Source organism: Centroberyx affinis, unplaced genomic scaffold, assembly GCF_046629955.1.
Source record: "Centroberyx affinis isolate AG114_WGS23_722 - 3 ecotype Tasmania unplaced genomic scaffold, CSIRO-AGI_Caff_v1 ptg002689l_1, whole genome shotgun sequence".
In the NCBI taxonomy this organism is placed as follows: Eukaryota; Metazoa; Chordata; class Actinopteri; order Beryciformes; family Berycidae; genus Centroberyx; species Centroberyx affinis.
This window is the reverse complement of record NW_027280870.1, coordinates 61,321-82,184: the sequence shown is the minus strand read 5'-3', so window position 1 is coordinate 82,184 and position 20,864 is coordinate 61,321. Positions and strand designations below refer to the sequence as shown.

Genomic DNA, 20,864 nt, shown 5'->3' with positions numbered 1-20,864 from the left:
CTCCTACTCAATAAATCAAACTACTGTACACGACTCAAGCTCAAGTCATTGGCTTTATTAGCATCTCATGAAGTGAGCTCTAACAAAGCAGGAACACTTTATTATAGCCTGATGTCTGCCCCCAGATTCAACATATTAGTATGTTTTCTCATACTTATAAAAAAAAAAACGTGTAACTTGTGTCTTTACCAGTGTTTTAGGCTTCAAGACCAAACACACATGGTCTCAGTACTGTCCTGGACTCAGCCTAGACTGACTTGTCTCAGTCCTGTCTTACTCTCAGATATTATATTCTTAAGGCTTACTGAAACTAGTAAATTATTCCATCAAATCAAAAATGAACAAACACATTTGTTGCAGATGTTTTTTTGTTGGTGGTTTGTGTGTACACCACTCTGTGTATAAAGCCACATTTAAAGTGGAGAATTAGATGTATGGCAGCTTATGAATTTATGTTTCAAACTATACCAATTTAATTTGGCACCAGTAGTGTGATGCAATTACCGCTTTTTACATTTTAATATATAAACAGTTCCTTTATTGAAATATAACATGGGTCTTTGAACAATGCACTATCAGCAATAAATCAAACCATGAAAAAAATTACATTTCACATTTAACATAATATGAACTCTACCTTAATAAAATAAATGATATCTTTCTTTAATTTAATTGGCACCAGCTCGGATCGTGCATATTGCTAATATAATTCAGGATTTCCATATTTAATGATGCATGCTTTTCATGGTGAATTTTACTTAGAAAATGTCGTCTTTAATGAACCTTAGACAAAGCTCTAATAGGCATAATCTCAGAAAATGTAACTTCTTTATTTATAAAGGTTCTGAGGCCAATTTTGCTGAGTGCAGTACTTAAAATCCAATAGTTAAACTCTTGAGGAAGCAAATGTATCTATTTGTAAAGGTAGAATGAGCAAATAGATTGTAATGTAAATGGCAGGGTGCAGCAGTACTGTACTTCAAACTGCAAATGCATTTATAATTCCGGTGAGAGGGAAAACGTATGCATGTGCAAACCCCATTTTAGTGTTAGAATACAGTGGTTTTAAACACCATGATTATGAAGAGAACTAATGGTCACAGAGACACTTACAGTTGAATGGACGCTCTAAATGTTAAATAAAACACCACTGAAATGCTCTGAAATGTCCCTAAAGCAAGCTTAAATGTTAATTTTGCTGTATGCAAAGCAGTTTTGAAAACCTCAAGGGTTCATTTTTTGGTTTACTTCAAAGACATAAGTTTTTATTCCACATTTAAATAAAATGATCATCTTTTTTTTGGAAATCTTGAAGTGGCATGGGTTAATGTCTTTATAATATCAGGATAAAGATATGATTTCCTGAGAAAGGTATTCAATGAGGTTCTGCAGTGGTTGAGTGGACAAATATGCTCTCCCGGGAAACCGTCTGTGCATTGCGCTTGCATGGGTTTGAATCAAGCTCCTGCTCTGCTGTTACATCTCTCTCCTCTTCTCCTGTCTGTCTTCACTGCATTATGTTGAAATCAAACCAAATACTCAAGGTGACTGATTCTCCAGTACAAGAAAAAAAAAATGTGTTCAAATGAACTGTACATCATAAGTTGTACTTGTGCTCTATTTGCTCCAATGTACAAACACACTACGTTTCTTCCATATTTACACTGTGAAGAATCCAACAAACTCGGTGACTAAGAGACACCAACACCGGACACAAGGAGCAACACGAAAATGAAGAACTATGCTGAGAAAATGAGAATAAATGGATGTCAATTTCCATGTGGAATTGGTAACCAATGATCCATTAAGGCAGCCTTTCCACAACAGACAGACAAAATAACCTGAATTAGAAGCGCCTGACATTTCAGTTAATTGCACTAACCATGTCAGCTCCGCAGTAGCTGCAAACCAGCTTTTGTTAAGTCTTCACCTTCTACCCACTATATGAAATGAGAACAAAGGCCATGTACAGAGTTTATGTGCAAGGAGCATTGCATGCAAATTACCTGCAAATACTTGAATTAATTAGCTTTTGACTAATGCTCACTTAAATAAATGAACATTCAAGATTGCAGTTCAGTTTAGGATCAGCAAGGCTGTTGTTTTATCAATGATGAAGGAGGAAAAGTTTGTGCAATGGGAGCAGAAATACTACCTTCAATGGGTTGCAAGTCCATAATAATTAACAGGTGTAACACTCCCTCCATTAAAACGCATCCCTTATTATCAGTTTTTAATGGACAAGTTGACAAGCCTGTTAATCCCTATGGACTCGTCTCATATAAACTCGACAAATATCAAAAGAAAAGCACAGCTTCCCGTCATGAAAGCAAAAGGTTTATTCATGTTTGAAATTACACAACTACCACAAGGAAGACTTTTCAGTCCAGGGTGTAGTCTGGTTAGAAAGAAACACTAAACATCTTTAATACATTAGAATCACTGCCACAAATCATTTGTCATGACTTTCAGTTTCAGAATCACATACAATAGAAAAAAGAGAAAAGAAGTTTGAACCCTGTTGAACAGAGCCGGAAATTTACAGTTCTGAATACTGAAACCTCTATGCATTACAGTTTTTATAGTGATTTTTTCTTTTTTTGCATGATTTAGTAACAAGATGAGCAACATTCAAAATGTTCTTCAGTATTTACAACAGTTTTACTGTTTGGTGTTAATTTATCAACAATGTTCATCGCTCCCCCTCGTAAAAGCCACAGACCAACAACTTTGTTTTCATTTTTTCCCCCCATTTTTCATGGTATTAATATTATTGTTATCATTTCCATTTTTTGTTTTTTGTCATTTTAAGTTGCAATACAGCAACTGTATTTTATTAAAAGATTAAAATATACATTAGATTACATGGAGAATGAAGAGTTTACAATGTTACAAGATGTCATCAAAATAACTACATAAAAACGTTAAATAAGGGCAAAAAAAACTATGATGGTGATATTGTTTAGAGGTAGTAAGTGAGCACTCTAAGCTACAGAAATGTTGAAAATTATTGGTTTCTATGAATTTGAATGAGGTAATAAAGCTGTGTATTGATTGGTGGGATGTATAATTACTCTTAAGCTATATTATGTACAACTTCTCCTGTGTGATGGGGGCTGTACTCTTGTGTGCCAAAAGGAAGTGCTGTACTGTAGGGGATTTGTTGATTTCCATAAGTAGTACAAAAAAAAAAAAAAAAAAAACATGTTTACATATGTACATACTTAACATCAAATTATAAAATATGGAATGGTGTCATGTTATAGTCAAGCAATCAATTACACTTCTTTATATTCCAGAGTTTGAATAGTAATTTCCTTGTACTAATGTACTGAGAACATATGGCTGTAAGGCAAAATAAATCTTGAAAGTAACTACAAAGCTGCCATTGAGCTGTCAACAGTAGCATTGTTGAGTTGCTGGACAAGATTGCAAACACATTACAGTCAAAGAAACAGCTGCTTTAATCTATGGATTGTAAAGACCAAACGCTATTGTAAAGAGAAACCAATTATCAAAATAGAAAATACTAATTAAATCAAGACAAACAAATGGCCATTTAAAATGTCTTTGAAATACACGTGACAGTGTCATCCAGTACTTTTAAGTTCAGGGCAAAGAATTCTGTCCTTGTCCGCAATTCAAAATGAGCAAGATCTGAGGGCTGTTTCATATTTGTACATATGTGTGCTTACCCCTACGACAAACAACAAATAAGAGCATGGCGAATACAGTCGGTGAGATTTATGACGATAGAGAGAAAACACTGAACGATCAAGAAACACTGGGTGTTCATAATGGACAATGTCATTGTATGTGTGTGGCATGGTGATGGGGATTTCAAGGTACAGGAAAGAATTAGCTGTGAAAAGGTTTTGTATATCCTCTGCAGTTGGTCAGCCAGTAAGAGTCCATGCCCAGCTCGGGGCTAAGATGCAGTAATAGCAGATCAATTCGAGGTATCGGAGTGCACGCTTCCAGGTCCTTCTGTCGGAGATATTACAGAAGATGGAGTCGTTGCATCTTGCCATCCCCCATTAGCCTAAAACACAAACAGTAAGGGTAGCGATTACAATCACATTCTCTGCAATATGAGCCCAATGATGATGATGTATATTAAGTTCCATCGGTGATCAAAAAAACAGATTTATACCCAAAATATATGGGCCAAAACATTCAAAAAAATGCAAATGAGACTTCACTCATGTAAAAAGTGGCTTTTGGTTGCACCAATTTGTCAGCTGATTCAAAAACGTTGTGTTTTCAACGAGGCCGTGCGATTAGCCCAGACTCAGAGCATTCTTTGCTTTTCAGTAGCATCAGCAAAGAGACTCTTGGAAACAAATTTGTCTCGTGTCCCAACCAATGGGAGCGATCCCTGAAATCAGTGTCTAAGCAGATTTCGGCAGCAGCAGACAGCTTGTCGCTACATATTCTCCTGTCAGTCAAGAAGAGGGAGGGCTGGGGCCGGGTGAGGTGGGGAGAGCTGAGTGGAAGTGACGGGGCAGGGCCTCTCCAAGAGAGCCAGTCTTAGCCGGCCTGACTTTGCTTTGCTTGAGGCATGACCTAGCCTTTACTGGATCGCCCTACGTCACCGTCAACAAAGCTAAAGGTTAGTGTATGCTAATTCATCTATAAGGCACTTCCCCGGCCGTTGCTATAAACTAGGAGCTACGGCTCATCGTGGGCTGGGATTGGTATTAAGATTTACTGTAGATTCCTCAGTAACATGAAATCCTCTGTAAAGACTGTAAAGACAAGATTCGACTTCATCAAGAATCATCGCTTTTGTAGCCCGCTCTAATACTTGTGTTCAGGTTTTCTTCCCAAATGCTAGTGTTAAATGTGCTGCTGTTTTAGCAGGGATCACACTGTGCTCTGGTGACCCGGCATGCACAGGCCTCCGCTGCACATGGAAGTGAGAAACCTTGTGAGAAAGTGCAAAACACTTGATCCTACTAGGAGTTGACACTTCTAAAGAGCTTATAGCAATAAGGCTTCAACAAAGCCAAAATGACACCAAGAGCTCTGAATGCTGGCAACAGCCCCCATCCTTTCTGTTTACATATTACAGGGTTTTCTCTGAATGATTTTCATATCATTTCCATTTTTTTTAATTTCAAGTAACATTGTTCTAAATTGTCATACCTGGTCTGTGCTTCAATATTTACGATGTTTAAGCTTTGAATGTTTTCAGAATTTGAATATCTTTGCATTGCGCCAGCAGGCATAACAATATAAAGACGGCAAATTCTAATGTTGTTCTGATAGAGTGGAGAGAAAGCTGTCTGATACTATTTCTCTCTTTCCCTCCCTCTCTCTTCATCCTCTCTCATCAACTAAATTAATCTTTACTCTGATAGCTTCAGATTATGCGCTGCTTTACAAGAAGGCTCCATATCAAACCTCATCAAGGAAGATGGAATTCACGTCTGGAAAGGGCTGGAGGCGGTCACGTGTTCATATTTTATCATGGAGATAAGGCTATGGCAAATTCTGTGAAGCATTTCAAAACAGCTAAATGAAACAGATACAGTACAGCGAGAGCCTTTTCATCTCATTTTGGTGCGAGTCATATGAAGTATTAAAAGATGTTTATTAAAGTAAAGCTGGAGGTTTCTAAGCGTGGTTTTATTCCCCTGCCCTGCAATGTGCTTTATTAAATGCAACTTTTATCCATATCCAGTGACAATGTGCCAAGATGTCTACAATGTCTAATATTTTACGCCACATGCTCACTGGCGCCTTTAAGAAGCTAAAGCACAAGCCAAGGCAGTGTTCAGTGTGGGTTCTTGCCAAGGTCTGTGCATCTGATACAATACAGTGTACCTTCATTACTGAAAAAACAAAAAAAACACACTGAAATAATGTTTTGCACAGAATGAAGAAAACATTTGAAGTAATGTTCCCCAAGTTACTGCAAATTAAATAATTACTCAATAATCAATAATACACAAGTGCAGTGAATTTGGATGATAGACAATAGCAGTAGCTCCCTTTATAGTGCTTTTGTCTCCCCTATCCCACATGTGAAACAGGAAAAATCTCTACTTACATTCAAGCCATGTGGACTATACATCGTGTTGCCCCCCAGAGCATCATTGTATCCTGCCGTCTGACTGATAACATGGCGCAGGGTATCCACCTGAGGGGACAGACAAGGTGGACAAGCTGGTCAACTCAGTGTCTCACGGCAGGCTAACACTGACTGTAAACATGCTCAATGGAACAACAGATACTGACTAGGGTGACACTGCAACATATAAAAAAAAAAGGGCCTACAACATGTGGAAGGGGCTCCCACGACATAAAACATACTAACCAGATGTTAACCCATGTTGTAACATGGTTAATAGATTGTCTAAAATAAATAAATAAAATAATAATAGGCATACTGTATTATGTTAATAGTATGCTCATATCCATTCATTTTCTTCATTGGTTATGGTTTAAGCTTTAACACATTTTTAAGAAAGTAATGGAATTCAGTTACGGAAAACAAAATTAAAATTGGGGTTCACAAACAAAAGGGTAATATAAGCGACAAGAATGTAAGACATACACTAAAGTTCTTAATGCTCTTTTTATTTTACCTTACTCATGAATAGCATAACATTTTTACATAATGGTAATGATGGCGTGTCTATTGTGTGGCTGAATTAAACTTACATAATGGAAGACATCAACAACAAACAATAACAAGATGAGACAGGAAAGACAGTAATATAGGATACAGAAAAAAAGGGGAAAACACAGTACCATAAACCCAATACCGACCCAAGAGCTCAAGTCAAAGCCAAATGCATTCACAAAATGTTTACTTAAATGGTAGTCTGTTGCAGACATTAGACATAACCGATTACCAGGAAATTGCTTTTTGTCATGATAGCAATGGGGTGGGATTATATTTTTGCTGCCAGAATATTCCATCCAAAGCGAATTAGAGTCAGTAAGCACTGTGTTCAGCTCAATCAGGAAGGCTAACACCCAGTGTGGCGCGCTTTTGTGTCGGAGGCCTCACTGTGGTAATTTGAACTGCCCTCAAATGAGCAGCATGCTTTGTTTTTGTTTTGTTTTTTTACTGTACTTCAGACTGCACTGTGGATGGCTCAGTACACAGGCAAGACAAGGACGGCTCTCTGCACTGGTACTCAGGACCTGTCCCTGATTGTTGATCCTACCTGTGACTGTACATTGGCTCCGACTTGTGCCCCTTGGTAAGAATCCCCATTCAGACTCTGCATGCTCAAGAACATGTCCCCAGAGTTTGGGAGGTTAAAAGAACCTGAAGAACCTGGAAAGGGAAGATGTAAGTAGCTGAATATATGAGAGGGCTATAAGGGAAGGCACAGACACACGCACGCACACACACACACACAAATACACAGCACTCACGCGTCTGCATACACAGACCCAACTCAAACAGAGACAGATACATTGAAGTAAGACTCCCAGAAAGCAAGCAACTACAAGGGTGAAGTAGGGAAGGAAGGAAAGCAAAGAACAGAAGAGGACGATGCGCTAAGACTGAAGAGGGTATACGGATCTGTTTCACAAAGGGGGTGGACACAAACGAAATGAAAATCACATGACACAAGGGACCGGTTCTAATATGTGGTTGGTCGCTTAAGCGCCCAATTGTTCCACATCACCTACTTCCAATCTAACGTTGGTGGGGAGGTATCACATGGTAAATGACAAGGACAATAAGAAGCTTATGAAAAGACCAGTACCAGTAAACATGTTGGTTAAAAGAGTGTTTTTGCTCTCTGCAGAATCCAGCTGAAACTCTTCATCTTTCATCTGGAATCCTGGGTGCAAGAAAAAGGGACCACTTCATAAGCTTACCACATCCCGACGCAGGTCAACCTAGTCCAAACTCAGCATTACACAACTCATTTTTACCGGACTAAACATGCCCTTGTAGGCTTTGCATTTTCATATGAATCCTATTCAATATGAATTGCATATATTGCCCTTTTGATATCATACTGTTAGGTAAAATGCTCCCAGCAATTACTTTCCCTTTTATTTAGGTAAAAAGCGCTACCATTCAGTGGAACTACATACCATTACATGACAAATGACAGGAAGTTGACGGAAAGTCAAGGGAAAACAAATCCCACTGGCATCATTCTGAATTCTTGACTTTTTTTTTTTTTGCCAAAAATACATGTGTTCTCGGTTCACAAGTCAGGAACGCTCTCTTTATGCATGAGTTTGCTTGGCATCAACTGTCTTATAGACAGGAGACACTGTGATCCCCAAGCTGGGAGCAGAGCCTGTCACTCTTGCCTGTGTGAACGGTGCATGAGAGAGTGAGGCAGGTAGGCAGTGGGTTAAGGGCTGAGGTGGAGGGCAGAGTGTTTGTCTATATGCTGGAGTGCCTACCGGAGTTAGGTGTGGTGGGGGAGCTGGTCTGGCTGTTCTGCACTGCAGCGGCTGCGGCGTGCGCCGCCGTTACAGCAGTCTTGGCAGCGTACAGGTTGGCTTCTTCCTGGAACTTGCCGATATTCTTCTTGTACCGGATCCTTTTGTTGCCGAACCAGTTGGATACCTGTGGGGGAGAGCAGAGGAGACGCGGAGGAGTCAGACGTCAAGCAGCCACAGCACAGTGCACTGAGCAGTGTGATTGTTTCAAGATGTCATGTTTGGGTCCATCAAGTACCCAATTCCCAGCCCCTGCAGTAATGTCCACTGGGTACACAAGCTAATTAAGCCATAATCAGGAATCACTTGTGTCTTCTCATGGATGGGAGCATGACATGCTCTCTGTTTGTCTCCTGACAAAACCAACACACTGGGGGCCCTCGTCTCCCAGTGCACAGGCACTAAAGTTTTCATAATTTCATATCATGACCATGGCTGCTATTAAGGATACAAATCCTGTCAGGAAACTCAGTGAAATGTGTGCACTTTTCACCCTCTGAAGGAATACTGTCTGATTCAGGCAAATAATTCAAGGTGAATGACAACTTATATAAAAAATGTATGTAATGTAAACTTGCACATACTGTCAGGCAAGTAAGCCAGTGAAATATCATAGGACAAACAGAGCTATATATAGTTTATAGTATGAAATACTGCACATTCTCTTTGTGCTACTAAATATTTACTTGACATCAACTCAGTAAGACAGCATAATCATGACAATGGAATGCTAAAAATATGAAATTGTTAAATGCTCATATTTTGCGTGCCCGCTTATGAGCTCATTAACCACTGATATTGGTCGGCCTAGTTTGAGTATCCATAATGATGGTACTTGCTCATTTTCCTTTTGAAAATCAAAAGACCAAAAATTAATACAGTACTTCTGCCAACTATGAACTATGGCAATGTGGCAATTGTGTGTGTGTGTGTGTGTGTGCGCGTGCTGAACAATTCAAGAAGCAATTTTCCTTGTTTGTAATTATCAAAAACAAGAGTTGGAGAGAAAAGGCCTGCGGACAGCGGTGACCACAGATTATTGGGGCAGCCAACATTAATTCATATCATGTTAAAAAAGAAAATATTCTACCAAAGTGAAATATTACTCTAAAGGCTGGAGGAAGTCTTGAGTTCAAATGAATGTATGAAACCGGGCATATTTATATTCAGATTAGTTGGAAAAGCTAATTATGTTGAATTGAAATTATGACATCCAACATCAGAGTCAGAGACTGAAAAGTTGTATGAGGGGTAAACCCTGAGTGTGAATGCTGGCTCTGCAATAACAGTGGAATAATAATGAGATGATGGTTGTTTTTAATGGTCCTATAAATTAGAGTGTCTTGTCGCTGTGCTGCTGCCCCCCTCTCAGGCCCTGCAGCCCACGGCTGGACCAGCCAAAGAGCAGCTGCCCCTAATGACGCTTTATTTAATTTCCACCCATGTGCTTAAATTTTAATATCCCCAGCAGCCCGCCAATGCTGTGGCGCAAAAACTGACTGGATTTGCAGGACATCAGATCATTTCTATCCTGCATGTCTCTGTGCTCTAAATCTTTAATATCTAGGCAATTAAAATTAATGACCATTCAGGCGAGCCCCACTGTTGGCAGGGTTTCCTTGACATCAATTGTTTGATGGGTTTACCTAGAGGTTAAACTAACAAGCAAGGTTTAATTGGAAGCAATGAAAGCCCTGGCCATCATCCTTTTTACTTAACCTGCTTATGGAGGATTCGAGAGCCAAAGAGGATGCAATAGTCTCCCTCTTTCAGTCAGCTCACAAAGTGCTCACAAAGCACTGGGAAAGATAGAAAATATTTTCCTAGCCTAATCAGTCAATTTAATTCCAAGTAGTACAATGTTGTCATACAAACATTGTAATAAGCAGAACTAAATTCTTGAAAAACATCAGTAGTGTTGTTCACACATGTATTTTACAGTAGTGAGTGTGATGGATGACATTGACAGACTACACACTAGTTTATTTTTTACCACACCATATTGCTTTAACCAATATGGTGGTGATGTAATTAAGTGTTACAACTTACTGTAATAAAATGTAATGGGCTAATCATTTGATGAGGAAGTAGTTGAAACATCAACTTTTGATTGGTTCGATCTGGCAGTGTACTTTGTTATGAAGGAAGGTTGTTATGACTGTATTCTGCCACTGTATGGTGTTGCAAGCCTGGGCAGACTCAGCAGTGTTGGCATCAAATACCCTGGGTACCACAGCACCCCGTCTCCATCCTGCACACACTTCTCTCCTGCCCACTGAACTCTGGCTTTAGTGATTCTCAGGTTCAGCTAAACATTGAGCAAACGCACGGCACTGTAAGGTGGGGACCACAACCCAATCTACAGAACTAATTCCCTTTTATCTTGTGGCAGGCTGTGCATTCAATTGACTCCTCCGTGTAGTGAGAACCAGGTTGTGAGACTGAATTACCTGACCTCAGCAGCCTCAAAGGCAGCGATTGTATAATGACCATGCAGCCTCCTTGCAAGAACACGACACCGTTTCCTTCTTCGCTACCCACCAGAGAGGCTATGGAACTGTAGTTAATAATTCAAACAATTCCACCCTATTTCAGGTCAATACACTTCTCTTGTCAATGAAAGGCAATGCATGAGGTCTAAGGTCTCAATATGGCTGAGGTTAAAATGCCCCAAACCCTCAAACTTTGCTTTAAATACAAAGGTGGTTTCCCTAGCTGTGATATCAATTATACAGGCCACATTAATAATGAATAAAAACTCAAGGCTTCGTTTCTCTAAATCCATAATGATGTGAAATATTGAAAAGTGTCACTCACTTAGAAGAACAATGCCAGTGAATCAGGTAACATTAGATTGTAATGCAAATTCATCTCTGCATTGGGGATCTGCCCTTACAGTCGGTCTAGAGGCCTAATGCCCTACGAACAGAGTGTCCCTTTCCCACAACCCTGTCTGGAGATTATATCAATTATGGTCTCTGACACATCCATAAACCCTGACACGAACCACAGCCGTCCAATCCCGTGCCTTCATTTAGGAGCCCAACGTGGCACATGCAACATGACAGAGGGAAATAATAAGGCTGCATCCTGCATTTAGAGGGCCATCGCCTGATGTAGTGAGGTAATCTCAACAACACCGTTAGCTCCTTGCACTTCACTGAGTCGCTATAAACAAGCACACTGGCCTTGGGTGAAATATGCCGTTTGTCATATTAGTAATCAAATCAGACACATTAAAATGGTCAGATAATAATAATAAAAAAGAACAGCCAACTGAATCTATACATTCAAGAAATCCTAATTTATCTTTTTGTTCATTCAAGGTTATCACTGCAGCATTTTTCAAGGGCTTTGGGGAAAAAAAGCTGGATTTGAACTGTGGTCTTCCATGCAGTCAGTTAAAGGGGGAAATATAGTGGCTCTCAGTCAGTGATAGTGTGCCAGCACAGGAAAGCAAACATCTCCAGTACCAGTCACCCATGGAGGAATCTCCCCCTGACCAAGGGAGGGATTTGGGTTTTGCTCAGTCTCAGGGAAGAGACTACTGTGCTTCACTTGCATTTTAAATGATCCCTGTTAAAACGATGCAGGGCGTTTCATCAGTGATGATGCATTGAGCAAGGCTGTGGATTGATATTGGCATAACATTCACTACTGGATGGTTTTTACTTAATGAACCGCTTGTTTAATCACCAAAGCTCACAAAAGAGTTTGGGGTGTTTGAAAAACTACTTAGCTGGATGCTCAGAATAGCTACAGTGAGTGGCCTCTCACTCTAAAAGACTGTGGTACAGTGAGGGATAACACACTTACGGTGCGCTTGGCATCACGTTGAGCCTCCGACTTTGTTACTCACTTAAAATGAGCCAAAGCACTAAGAATAAGTCAATAAGAATGTCTGCCGTGGCCTCCGCTCTTCGAGGAGTATGCCACTAATGGGGCTTGAGATGAGTTCAAGTGAATTTTTAAAAGCCCTCTAATTTCTGCATAGACTGATTTGTTCTCATGGGAACTCATACAGTGGCCTGTTTAGCGAGGCACTCAGAGAACAGAGAGTGGAGCTCCATTTGTGAGGGTCAGTGCCCATTTCTTAAACCACCATAAAGCACACACTGAACGAGAGAGGGGGGGGAATAAATAAATAAATAAACACAGAGCGTAGTTCAAGATTCAAGAGAGGACACAACTAGTAGACGCTCTACAACAAACAAAAAAATAACGCCGAATGTGGTAAATCATAGAAAAAAAAAAGTAAAAAATTATACAATGTGACACATTTGTACACACATAATATGGTGACATGGGTGTCGTCTAAAAACATATGGTATAATCAAAAATAGCTGGTGTGCTAAAGGTGTAATGTAAATGCAGAAAAACATTCTTATCCAGTCTTTTTAGCGTAAATTCAAACTTAAAGCTGTATGCTTTGATAACATTAGCATTGATCCATTAGTGTGGGGGAGGAGAGGAGGGGGTTCTGTGCAGTGGAAAGTGTGAGGTTGTACATACATAAACAAAAGGAGGTACAAAGAATGAAAACAACAGTGGATCAGGAGAAGTTATGACATACCTGTGATACTGTGATGGTGCTTCCCACCCCCTGAAGGCAAAAAAGAATGGGCTTTTACAGTATCTGACTCTTCATGACTACACTCAATATACCCCTCAACACCCCCTCCCCACACAAAAAAGAACACTGTAGATTAATCGTTATTGTATAGATTAACGTTTCTCTTGATATTGTGTCCCATGAGGACAACCATAGAACAATAGAGTATTAAAAAAAATCTAGATAGTAGTCACAATAATAGCAGAAAAAAGTAGCACAAGATAATAATACTTTGGATGTGGGGGTTGGGTGTGAGAGATATTGCCTTCAGGTTTACCCAACAAGGAGGCTATATTGTATATTAAGTGGGAAAGTCACATCTTTTGAGTGTTTTTGTAGAAGTCAAAGCATATGCTGTGAATTAGCAGAGTCCTGCAAGGTCACTTGTGGCCATAAATATGCCTTAAACAGCAAACATACACTCAGGTTCATACTTCAAAAAATAAATGCCCAGTATCATCCGGTGTTTTGAAGCACCAGACTTTTCTCACAGTAATGGATGATGCAATTTTTTTTTTACTCTTCAGAGCTTAATTGACCTAAGCGACTGACCGGGCAACAGAGAGAGCACACATGGTGGATGGGGATGAGAGAGAAAATGGCAGGGGACCCAGCGTGGGCAGCTAAGGAAGGACAGCATAGTGCTTTGATTGAGGCCAAGATGATATAGACCTCCCCTCCCTGTGGCCCTGCTCTGACTGACTGGGACCAGCCTTGACTGAAGCATCATTAGGCAGTCACAATGTCAAGGTTAGGTAAGGACATTGTGTCTTGGTGGTGTGACCTGTGGTAGCTATCCCTCTAGGCTTTGGCCTTTTCCACCCTGATTACCCACCAGCCACTGTTAGATGAGCGCTACCCACCTGGGAAACTGTGATGCTGCACTTCTTGGCCAACTCCTCCTTAGCTTCTTCGCTCGGATACGGGTTGCTGAGGTGCGAGTAGAAGTATTCGTTCAAAATTTCCGTCGCCTGCTTGCTGAAGTTTCTTCTTTTCCGCCTGAGTGGTGAACAAAACGAGAGAAAAGGCCAAAGCAAGCTTATTAGCGGGACCAGCATTAACTCATCCATTTGGATCGGACAAATTGCACAATCAATCTCACACATAAATGGTGAAAATAATGAGGAATGGGCTCTAAGGGCCCTCAGGGGCAGAATATTTGTGTCCTGCTCCGAGAGTCTCATCAACACACAAAAAGACCATACTTCGACCGATGAACTGACAAGCACATACACATACATACACACGCACAAAACACATACAATGTTTAATTTGGTCTGTTGGTCTCCAATCTCCAGTCCAAGCGTGTAATGTGTGGAGTTTAGTGCAGCGGATGGGTGGGCTTCGTGATGGAGCGCAAAGCCCAGTCGGAGTGCATCTCGGTACATTATAGAAATCACGGCATGCACAGTTGAGCATCGTTCCTGAAGTGCCACAGCCCCAGGGATCTCCAGTAGAAACAAGCAAACTCTAACTAGATCTGGGTCCCCTTCCCTCCCAAGGGCACTACTTATCATGTTGTTGAGCATTTGCTTATTTTGCCTTGTTTACCGCACTTCACACGGGCAGTGGGCAGCAAATGTGCTTCCACTTGGGTTGTTTGGCCCGAACTTGTCCCGCTCTCCGCAGAGCTCCGCTGCGCCACACTGTTAGTGATTAGAGTAATCCACAACACCTGCTGATGACCTCCCCTCCATCCATTACACATGACTTGGTCCCCGTTTCATTTGGTCTTAACTGCTCTCAGGTGTGAGGGCATGATTGTCTTGAAAATGGATAATGCATGGAACATGGACATAATTAAAATCATGCATCTCTGCAGTGCTCATACTGTGTGGTGTGCCAAAAAAAAGACCTGCACACAGTCTAAAAATGACCTTGCCCACTGGATTTGTTTATATGGGTCATATGGAAGTAATAAAAGTTTTTAGGTACCTAGTCACACACACACACACGCACACAAACACATGCATAAACACACATATACAGTACACACACGATCCACGGACCTGGCATCAAGGAATCTAGAGCGCAGGATCATGACAGCCTCACAGGTGCTCTGTTTCAGCTGCATCTGGATGGAGCTGAACTTGCGGTGGATGATTCCCACCATGCGCTCTATCTCTTTGGGTGAGATGGGCCGCGTGCGAGACTGTTCCCTCAGCAGGTTCATCACATGGGTAGTGAATTCGTTACATGCCTGCCAAGAGACAGAGGGAGAAAACCAGCCAAACCCAGTCCTGTTAATGTTCCAAGTCACAGTAGCAAGCATTTTATAACTTCTTAAAAGCTCATGGTTTGACTATTATCCTAGGGTGGGATACATTTTTTTTTTTCACATGGGCAATGAGTTCATTACATGCTTGCTCTCTTTGTTAAAAGCGTCTACAGAGTGTGGTGTTTATATATTACTTTGATGACATAATAGGTGAAGTCATCTATGAATACAAATGCCGATTTGCAATTTGGCTTGGGCCTAATGCGGAGAGAATTTAAACAGCTTTTCGTTAAACCAGTAGTTCATACATGATTAATTAGAATAACTCATTTACGTAGTGCACACTTTAGCTCATTACTCTGAGTAAAATTCGTTAAGTATTTACATTTAGATAATTAAAACCTGGAAACACCCTAAAGAAAGATGCATTCACTCCAGGCGAAGTGTTGTGTGCCCCCGCGTACCCTCCTCTCTCAAAGTGCACAGAGTAAATTAGTCTAATTTACCTCACTGGCTTGCTGAGGCATCACTGTTACACCTTCTATTTTCGCCCATAATGCCTCTGTGTTTAATGGCAGGCTCAAAGTGCTGGGTGAAGGAGCTGATCATACTTTCATTTAACACCGATGACTAAGGCACTCCTTGGATCTCTATAATCAACTACAACGCAGTGAGTAATGCTGCAATTATTTTCCACGCTGATAACACATTGTCCTCCATCATGCATATCGCCTGCATTTCTCCTGCATTAGTACTTCAGCCTGCTCTGAAACACTGTGGAAGTGCAGTATGATGTGCAGTAGAACTGAATAGGTACAAAATTTGAGTTGCTATTCTTGGATGTGGAGCAACAGTGCAGGAGGTAGTGTGTTGTTCCATGCAGCTCAGCGGCAGATAATATAGCAGAGGAATCCTGAAGCTGTTCTGCTGGGGAGATCCCAACCTCGGACGCGGAGATCCTCACCTGTTCGTATTTCTCCAGCTCTGTGTGGTAGATCTGTCTGATCTGGGTCAGTTTGGCTCTGTAGTCGGAATGTTCGATGGAGTTGTCGGCCGCCCCGCCCGAGGCCGCGGCCGCAGCTGCGGCGGCGGCGGATCCGCCACCTTTCTCCGGTCCCGACACGCCCTCTGCCAGAAGCATGTTGTCTAAACGCATGAGCTGGGGGTCCGGGGGGTCCTCCTCCTGGGCACCGCGGATGCTGAGACCTGCAGTAGCACACAGACGGGAGCAGAGGATCAATTAATGCCATCCATAATAATAATAACAATTTATAGAAAGGATTTAGAATTCCTGAAGAGCAAGATGTAATAGTAATAAACATTAATTAAATAGAAGAATGGAATTAAATAAATAAAAAATAAAAAAACACATACACATACTCATAAACAGCCATGTAATATCATAAAAACATTAAATCATGTCTATAAACTGTTATCCAAATTGATTTAAAGGATGGTACTGATTTTGTAAGTTCTTCTGGCAGGTCATTCCACAGTCCTAATAGCAAAAGCCTGATCACTTTTAATCTTGAGTCGAAATCACATAATGATCAGATCTTTAAGATGTCAGGCTTATCTTAAAGAGGGTTTGATTACAGGACCGTAGTATTTAGGGTAAACTTCTCAATGGCAACTGGAATAAATATCATTCAGTTTTCCCAATTTCCTTCTTTCTTCTCTTTGGCATGGACATACGTCACACCTGGACACACTCTTTCAAGCCTACCATGCCATGGCAGGTTGAATTACTCTTAAAACGGTGAAAAATAAAACAGAGCACCATAATAATACAGTAGCCTCCATCATTAGGTTAAACTCACAAATGCAATCGAACTGTAGAGCCCGGATTGTTAAGGCCAATTACAAACGTTACATTTACAGTTAGAGAGTGTGCTATAGTATGAGGAGTCCCCTACAGGCATGTGCTGGGTACCTTCTGTGTATGTGCTGTGTTCCTGTCGCCCATGTCTAGGCCTGTTCTCTTTTATTTACACACTGCGCTGCACACTGTGTGTACGGGGAGGCTGACATGACAGCAACATCCATAAACTGACAAATGCTCAATGGTGAAGTGGCACTTCTACTCTGTGAAAGGATGCTAAACAGAAAACTATACCTCTAGTAAGTGTCTCCATCTTTGACACAGTGAACACTAGGAACTCTAGAAAAGTCTACATTTTTCACTTGATTTCTCTTCACTCTCAAGATCTGAATTCGGTATTATTCTGCACTCTTGATTTTAGAGCATTTACCATATAAGAAATAATAGTGCTGATGAGAATAAAAGTGGTGCTCAGACGACTCCAAATGAGCGCAGAATAAATTGTATGTAAATTGCTCAGTCGTGACTTCTGCTTTTCTTATCGGACCCTGCTGTTTATGTCCTCTGGTTTTCTGTCGAGCCAGTCTGTCAGCAAGTCGTAATCAGCCACCAGTTAGCGTGCGTGCACACCTGCATGCACTGACAATGTAACCACGAAGCCAGACTTCACAAAGAATAGAAAAAAAAAAGAAAAAAAAAAAGCAAAACACCGCAGGTCAAAATTACAACAAAAACAAGCTCAAGCAATTCAGTCCAATAAATGGATAAAAATGTGGCTCAATGGGCAGTAAATACTGAGTGGCCACTCGAACGTTATGATTACCAGGGTTGTTTCAATTCAATAATCCCTCCCGCAATTCAGGGATTTTCAACAGCTCATTACAGCTTCATTAAGATATGGCCAGCCTCTGGATTCTAAATAAGAAGATTAGTGGCACTATTGTGTCAGCCAGTAGCCATGCAATCAGAGAGGCCCTTTTACCACGCTCTGCCCGACTGACCCCGCACACCAGCCATAGCAGTAAATACTACAGGAACAAAACGTTCCCTTTCTTCCTCTCTCTCTGTCTCTTCCTTCTCAACACAATCCTGAATGAAAAAATGAGGAAACACATCATATTTTGGCCACTTCTCTGATGCCTCCTCCTCTCCCATCCCTGTTGCTGTTCAACTGCGGTGCCACTGAAAAACAAATTTGCCTCTATTTATGGATCGGCTGGCTTTGAGTCTTTTAGGTGTAATGGTGTGAGAGGAGTGGATGAATGTGGCTATTTGTGTTGGAGACATTGAGATGCTGGACAAGGCTCCATCAGGCTTGCAGAGCCAAGCCATCCATGTGGACAATATGCCACTGCTCCACTAACCCTCATCCACATCACACTGTGTCGGCACAACTCCACCCAAAGCTCTCGTTCTGGACGGGCTCGGCTCTTTCTATTCCAGTTTCTGCAGCATGAAACAAAACGGCACATGATTCAAATGTTGACTGACCAGATGCCTGGCCACATATCTCAACATGCTCTAATAGCTGGTGGTTTGTCTGCCACTACGGTTCATATTTTCCTAATTCAGTATTTACGCCCACTCTTTGATTCAACACAAGCTCAGCAGGCTGCACTTTCCTTTGTGCTGCGGGTGGTGGTAAGTAGGTAGGCACGTTTTTCATGTCAGGTATATTAAATATAACTCTGGGACGCAGCGTACATTTCCACACCAAACCCAGTTGTCACTTTCACTCCACTCACTCTATATCCAGGGGAAATGCAGCTGAGGGAATTTACAGGGCTTTTCAGCTAAATGGGCATAAATCACTGGTTTCATTCAAACTAAATAATCACAGGCCATAAAGAGCTACTTGTCTCTTACCATATATTACCACAAAGTTCCTGTGTGCAATAATGCGGCCATTCACAGCAAAGGAAAACAGAGCGAGACATTAGAAAGTGACATGTAATCCTGTTAGGCCGCTGACATGTGGAGTGGCCGTGACATTTTTATCATACGTGTCCATTTCTATTTGGGAAATCAGCGGGATAAAAATGATTACTCCGCTGCCCCGAGAAGCAGACGGCCCTGCAGGAGTCCACCAGGGTGTATTTGTGCCACAGCAGCTACGGCTGGCCATTCATAACAAACATGTTGGGAGGCGCTGCCCCTCTGTACCTGTTTAAACTGAGAAGGCGCTACGAGCGATGCCACATTATTTTCACAACTGAAGTTACCAGTGAGAGCATGAGTGGTTCTATAAAAAAAAAATGCGATCGATTCCGTATTAAATCCCGTAACGTGATGCGTCTCATACTCAACTACTGGAAACGAAAGAAATACAAAACTACAAATATATAGGAAAAACACATTTTAAAGAGTGCAATGTATCTCTGTCTCTCTGTCTCTCTCTCTCTCTCTCTCTCTCTCTCTCGTTCGTCGTATCAAATACCTTTGTTGGAGGAGCGGAAGATTGTGGATTCACTGTCTAAGCTCAGCATCATCACACAACTTCCACAAAATAGGCTTGAGCGAGATAATATCTTTAATTTGCTGTGCGGTTGACAAATCTGTATAGTAACTTCCAAAGCCACAGTCACATTCTAGCACTGCAATGCTGCTTGCCTTCTCAAATCTTTATCCTGTTTTTGTCTGATGATATGGGTATTAAAACAAGTTTGGGCACCCGAGTTAGCTCTAATCCACCTCCACAGTCAGAGTGGGATTAATCTCAGTGCAAGGGAAAAGTGTGGTGTAGTGTCACCTTGGTAAAGCCTGCTAGCGATAGAAACTTGAGAATGAAAAATCTATATATGGTCTAGTTATTTCATGTATCTTTCATGATGCTGGTGCACTTAATTACCAGAACGCATATAATCTAAAAAAAAATAAATCTGAAATTCTAATAATAATGCAACATGTCCTTAATCTGCATCATTTGTCATTCAACAATACAGGTAGAGTAGCTGGGAAAAAGGAGCTGCCTATGTGATTGTTCCTCATTTCTCCTCTATAGCTGAGACAAAGGAGACACTGTGATTAATCCATCCCTATCAGTCAGGGGTGGTTCTCCTTTTCATTTTTTACAGGTTTCACTGTCGGTATCTGATCCGAGGAAATAACAAATTTGACAGATAAAGACAATGCGGCCCCTTTCCCACATATACTCTCCCTGTTCTCTGTTTATAATCATTTCCGGTTTTGGGCCGTTGTCTCGTACATCATTCCCTGCTTGAAGCCCTGACAGTGATCTGAGCACTGCCTCGGGCCGCTCTCCTTTTCCTCCCACCTCTTTCCCCCTGTGCCCTCTTTTATTCTGTGGGCTTAGCTGACCTTTGGCCCGCTGCTTGTTTACTCTCATCACTGAAGTGTGAGCAGGAGAGCCATAAAGGCAGAGCCCTGCTGGGTTAATGTGGCCTGCTGAAGAGGAAGGGGCGGCTCTGGGCTTCTCTCCACCTCATTCTACTGCACTGCACTGTCAGATGCGAGACAATACACGCGAAGAGCAGCGCACCTCGCAGACAAAGCCACAGATTATTTTTGGTGTAATATAAGTTAGTCTTTTCGTGGTGTTTTTTTTTGTTTTTTTTCCCCCCACATGCCACTGATTTTGCAGTAACTCAGCGCTGTTTTGAGATAGGTAAAATGCGCAGTGCTGCAAGCAGGATGTGTGTTACAGTAAATTGCTCTTGTTGATCCATGCCCGTGTGCTTAACTGTGTTTGACGATACACACTGTGACTCTGTTGCTTCCACCGCTGTTTCCAAAACATCCTGTTCAATACACGTAACCCTGAC

The 20,864-nt window shown here is 41.3% G+C and overlaps 1 protein-coding gene across 7 annotated transcripts in view; it reads right to left on the bottom strand.

The window, feature by feature from the left end:
* Positions 1-3,949: 3,949 nt before the first annotated feature.
* The window catches only part of pbx3b (pre-B-cell leukemia homeobox 3b), a 59,477-nt gene continuing 42,562 nt past the window's right edge, over positions 3,950-20,864 (bottom strand). The window contains exons 3-10 of one of the 7 annotated variants that reach the window (XM_071535325.1): positions 16,225-16,466; positions 15,052-15,242; positions 13,906-14,041; positions 10,150-10,152; positions 8,392-8,557; positions 7,182-7,294; positions 6,056-6,145; positions 3,950-4,042 (exon numbers count right to left, since the gene is read on the bottom strand). In XM_071535325.1, the coding sequence (XP_071391426.1) occupies positions 3,950-4,042; positions 6,056-6,145; positions 7,182-7,294; positions 8,392-8,557; positions 10,150-10,152; positions 13,906-14,041; positions 15,052-15,242; positions 16,225-16,466 (1,034 nt within the window). Of the gene's footprint in view, positions 4,043-4,897; positions 4,907-6,055; positions 6,146-7,181; positions 7,295-7,733; positions 7,812-8,391; positions 8,558-10,149; positions 10,153-13,003; positions 13,034-13,905; positions 14,042-15,051; positions 15,243-16,224; positions 16,467-20,864 lie in introns of those variants that run through there. The other 6 variants (XM_071535326.1, XM_071535323.1, XM_071535327.1 and 3 more) reach the window with 6 other exon arrangements.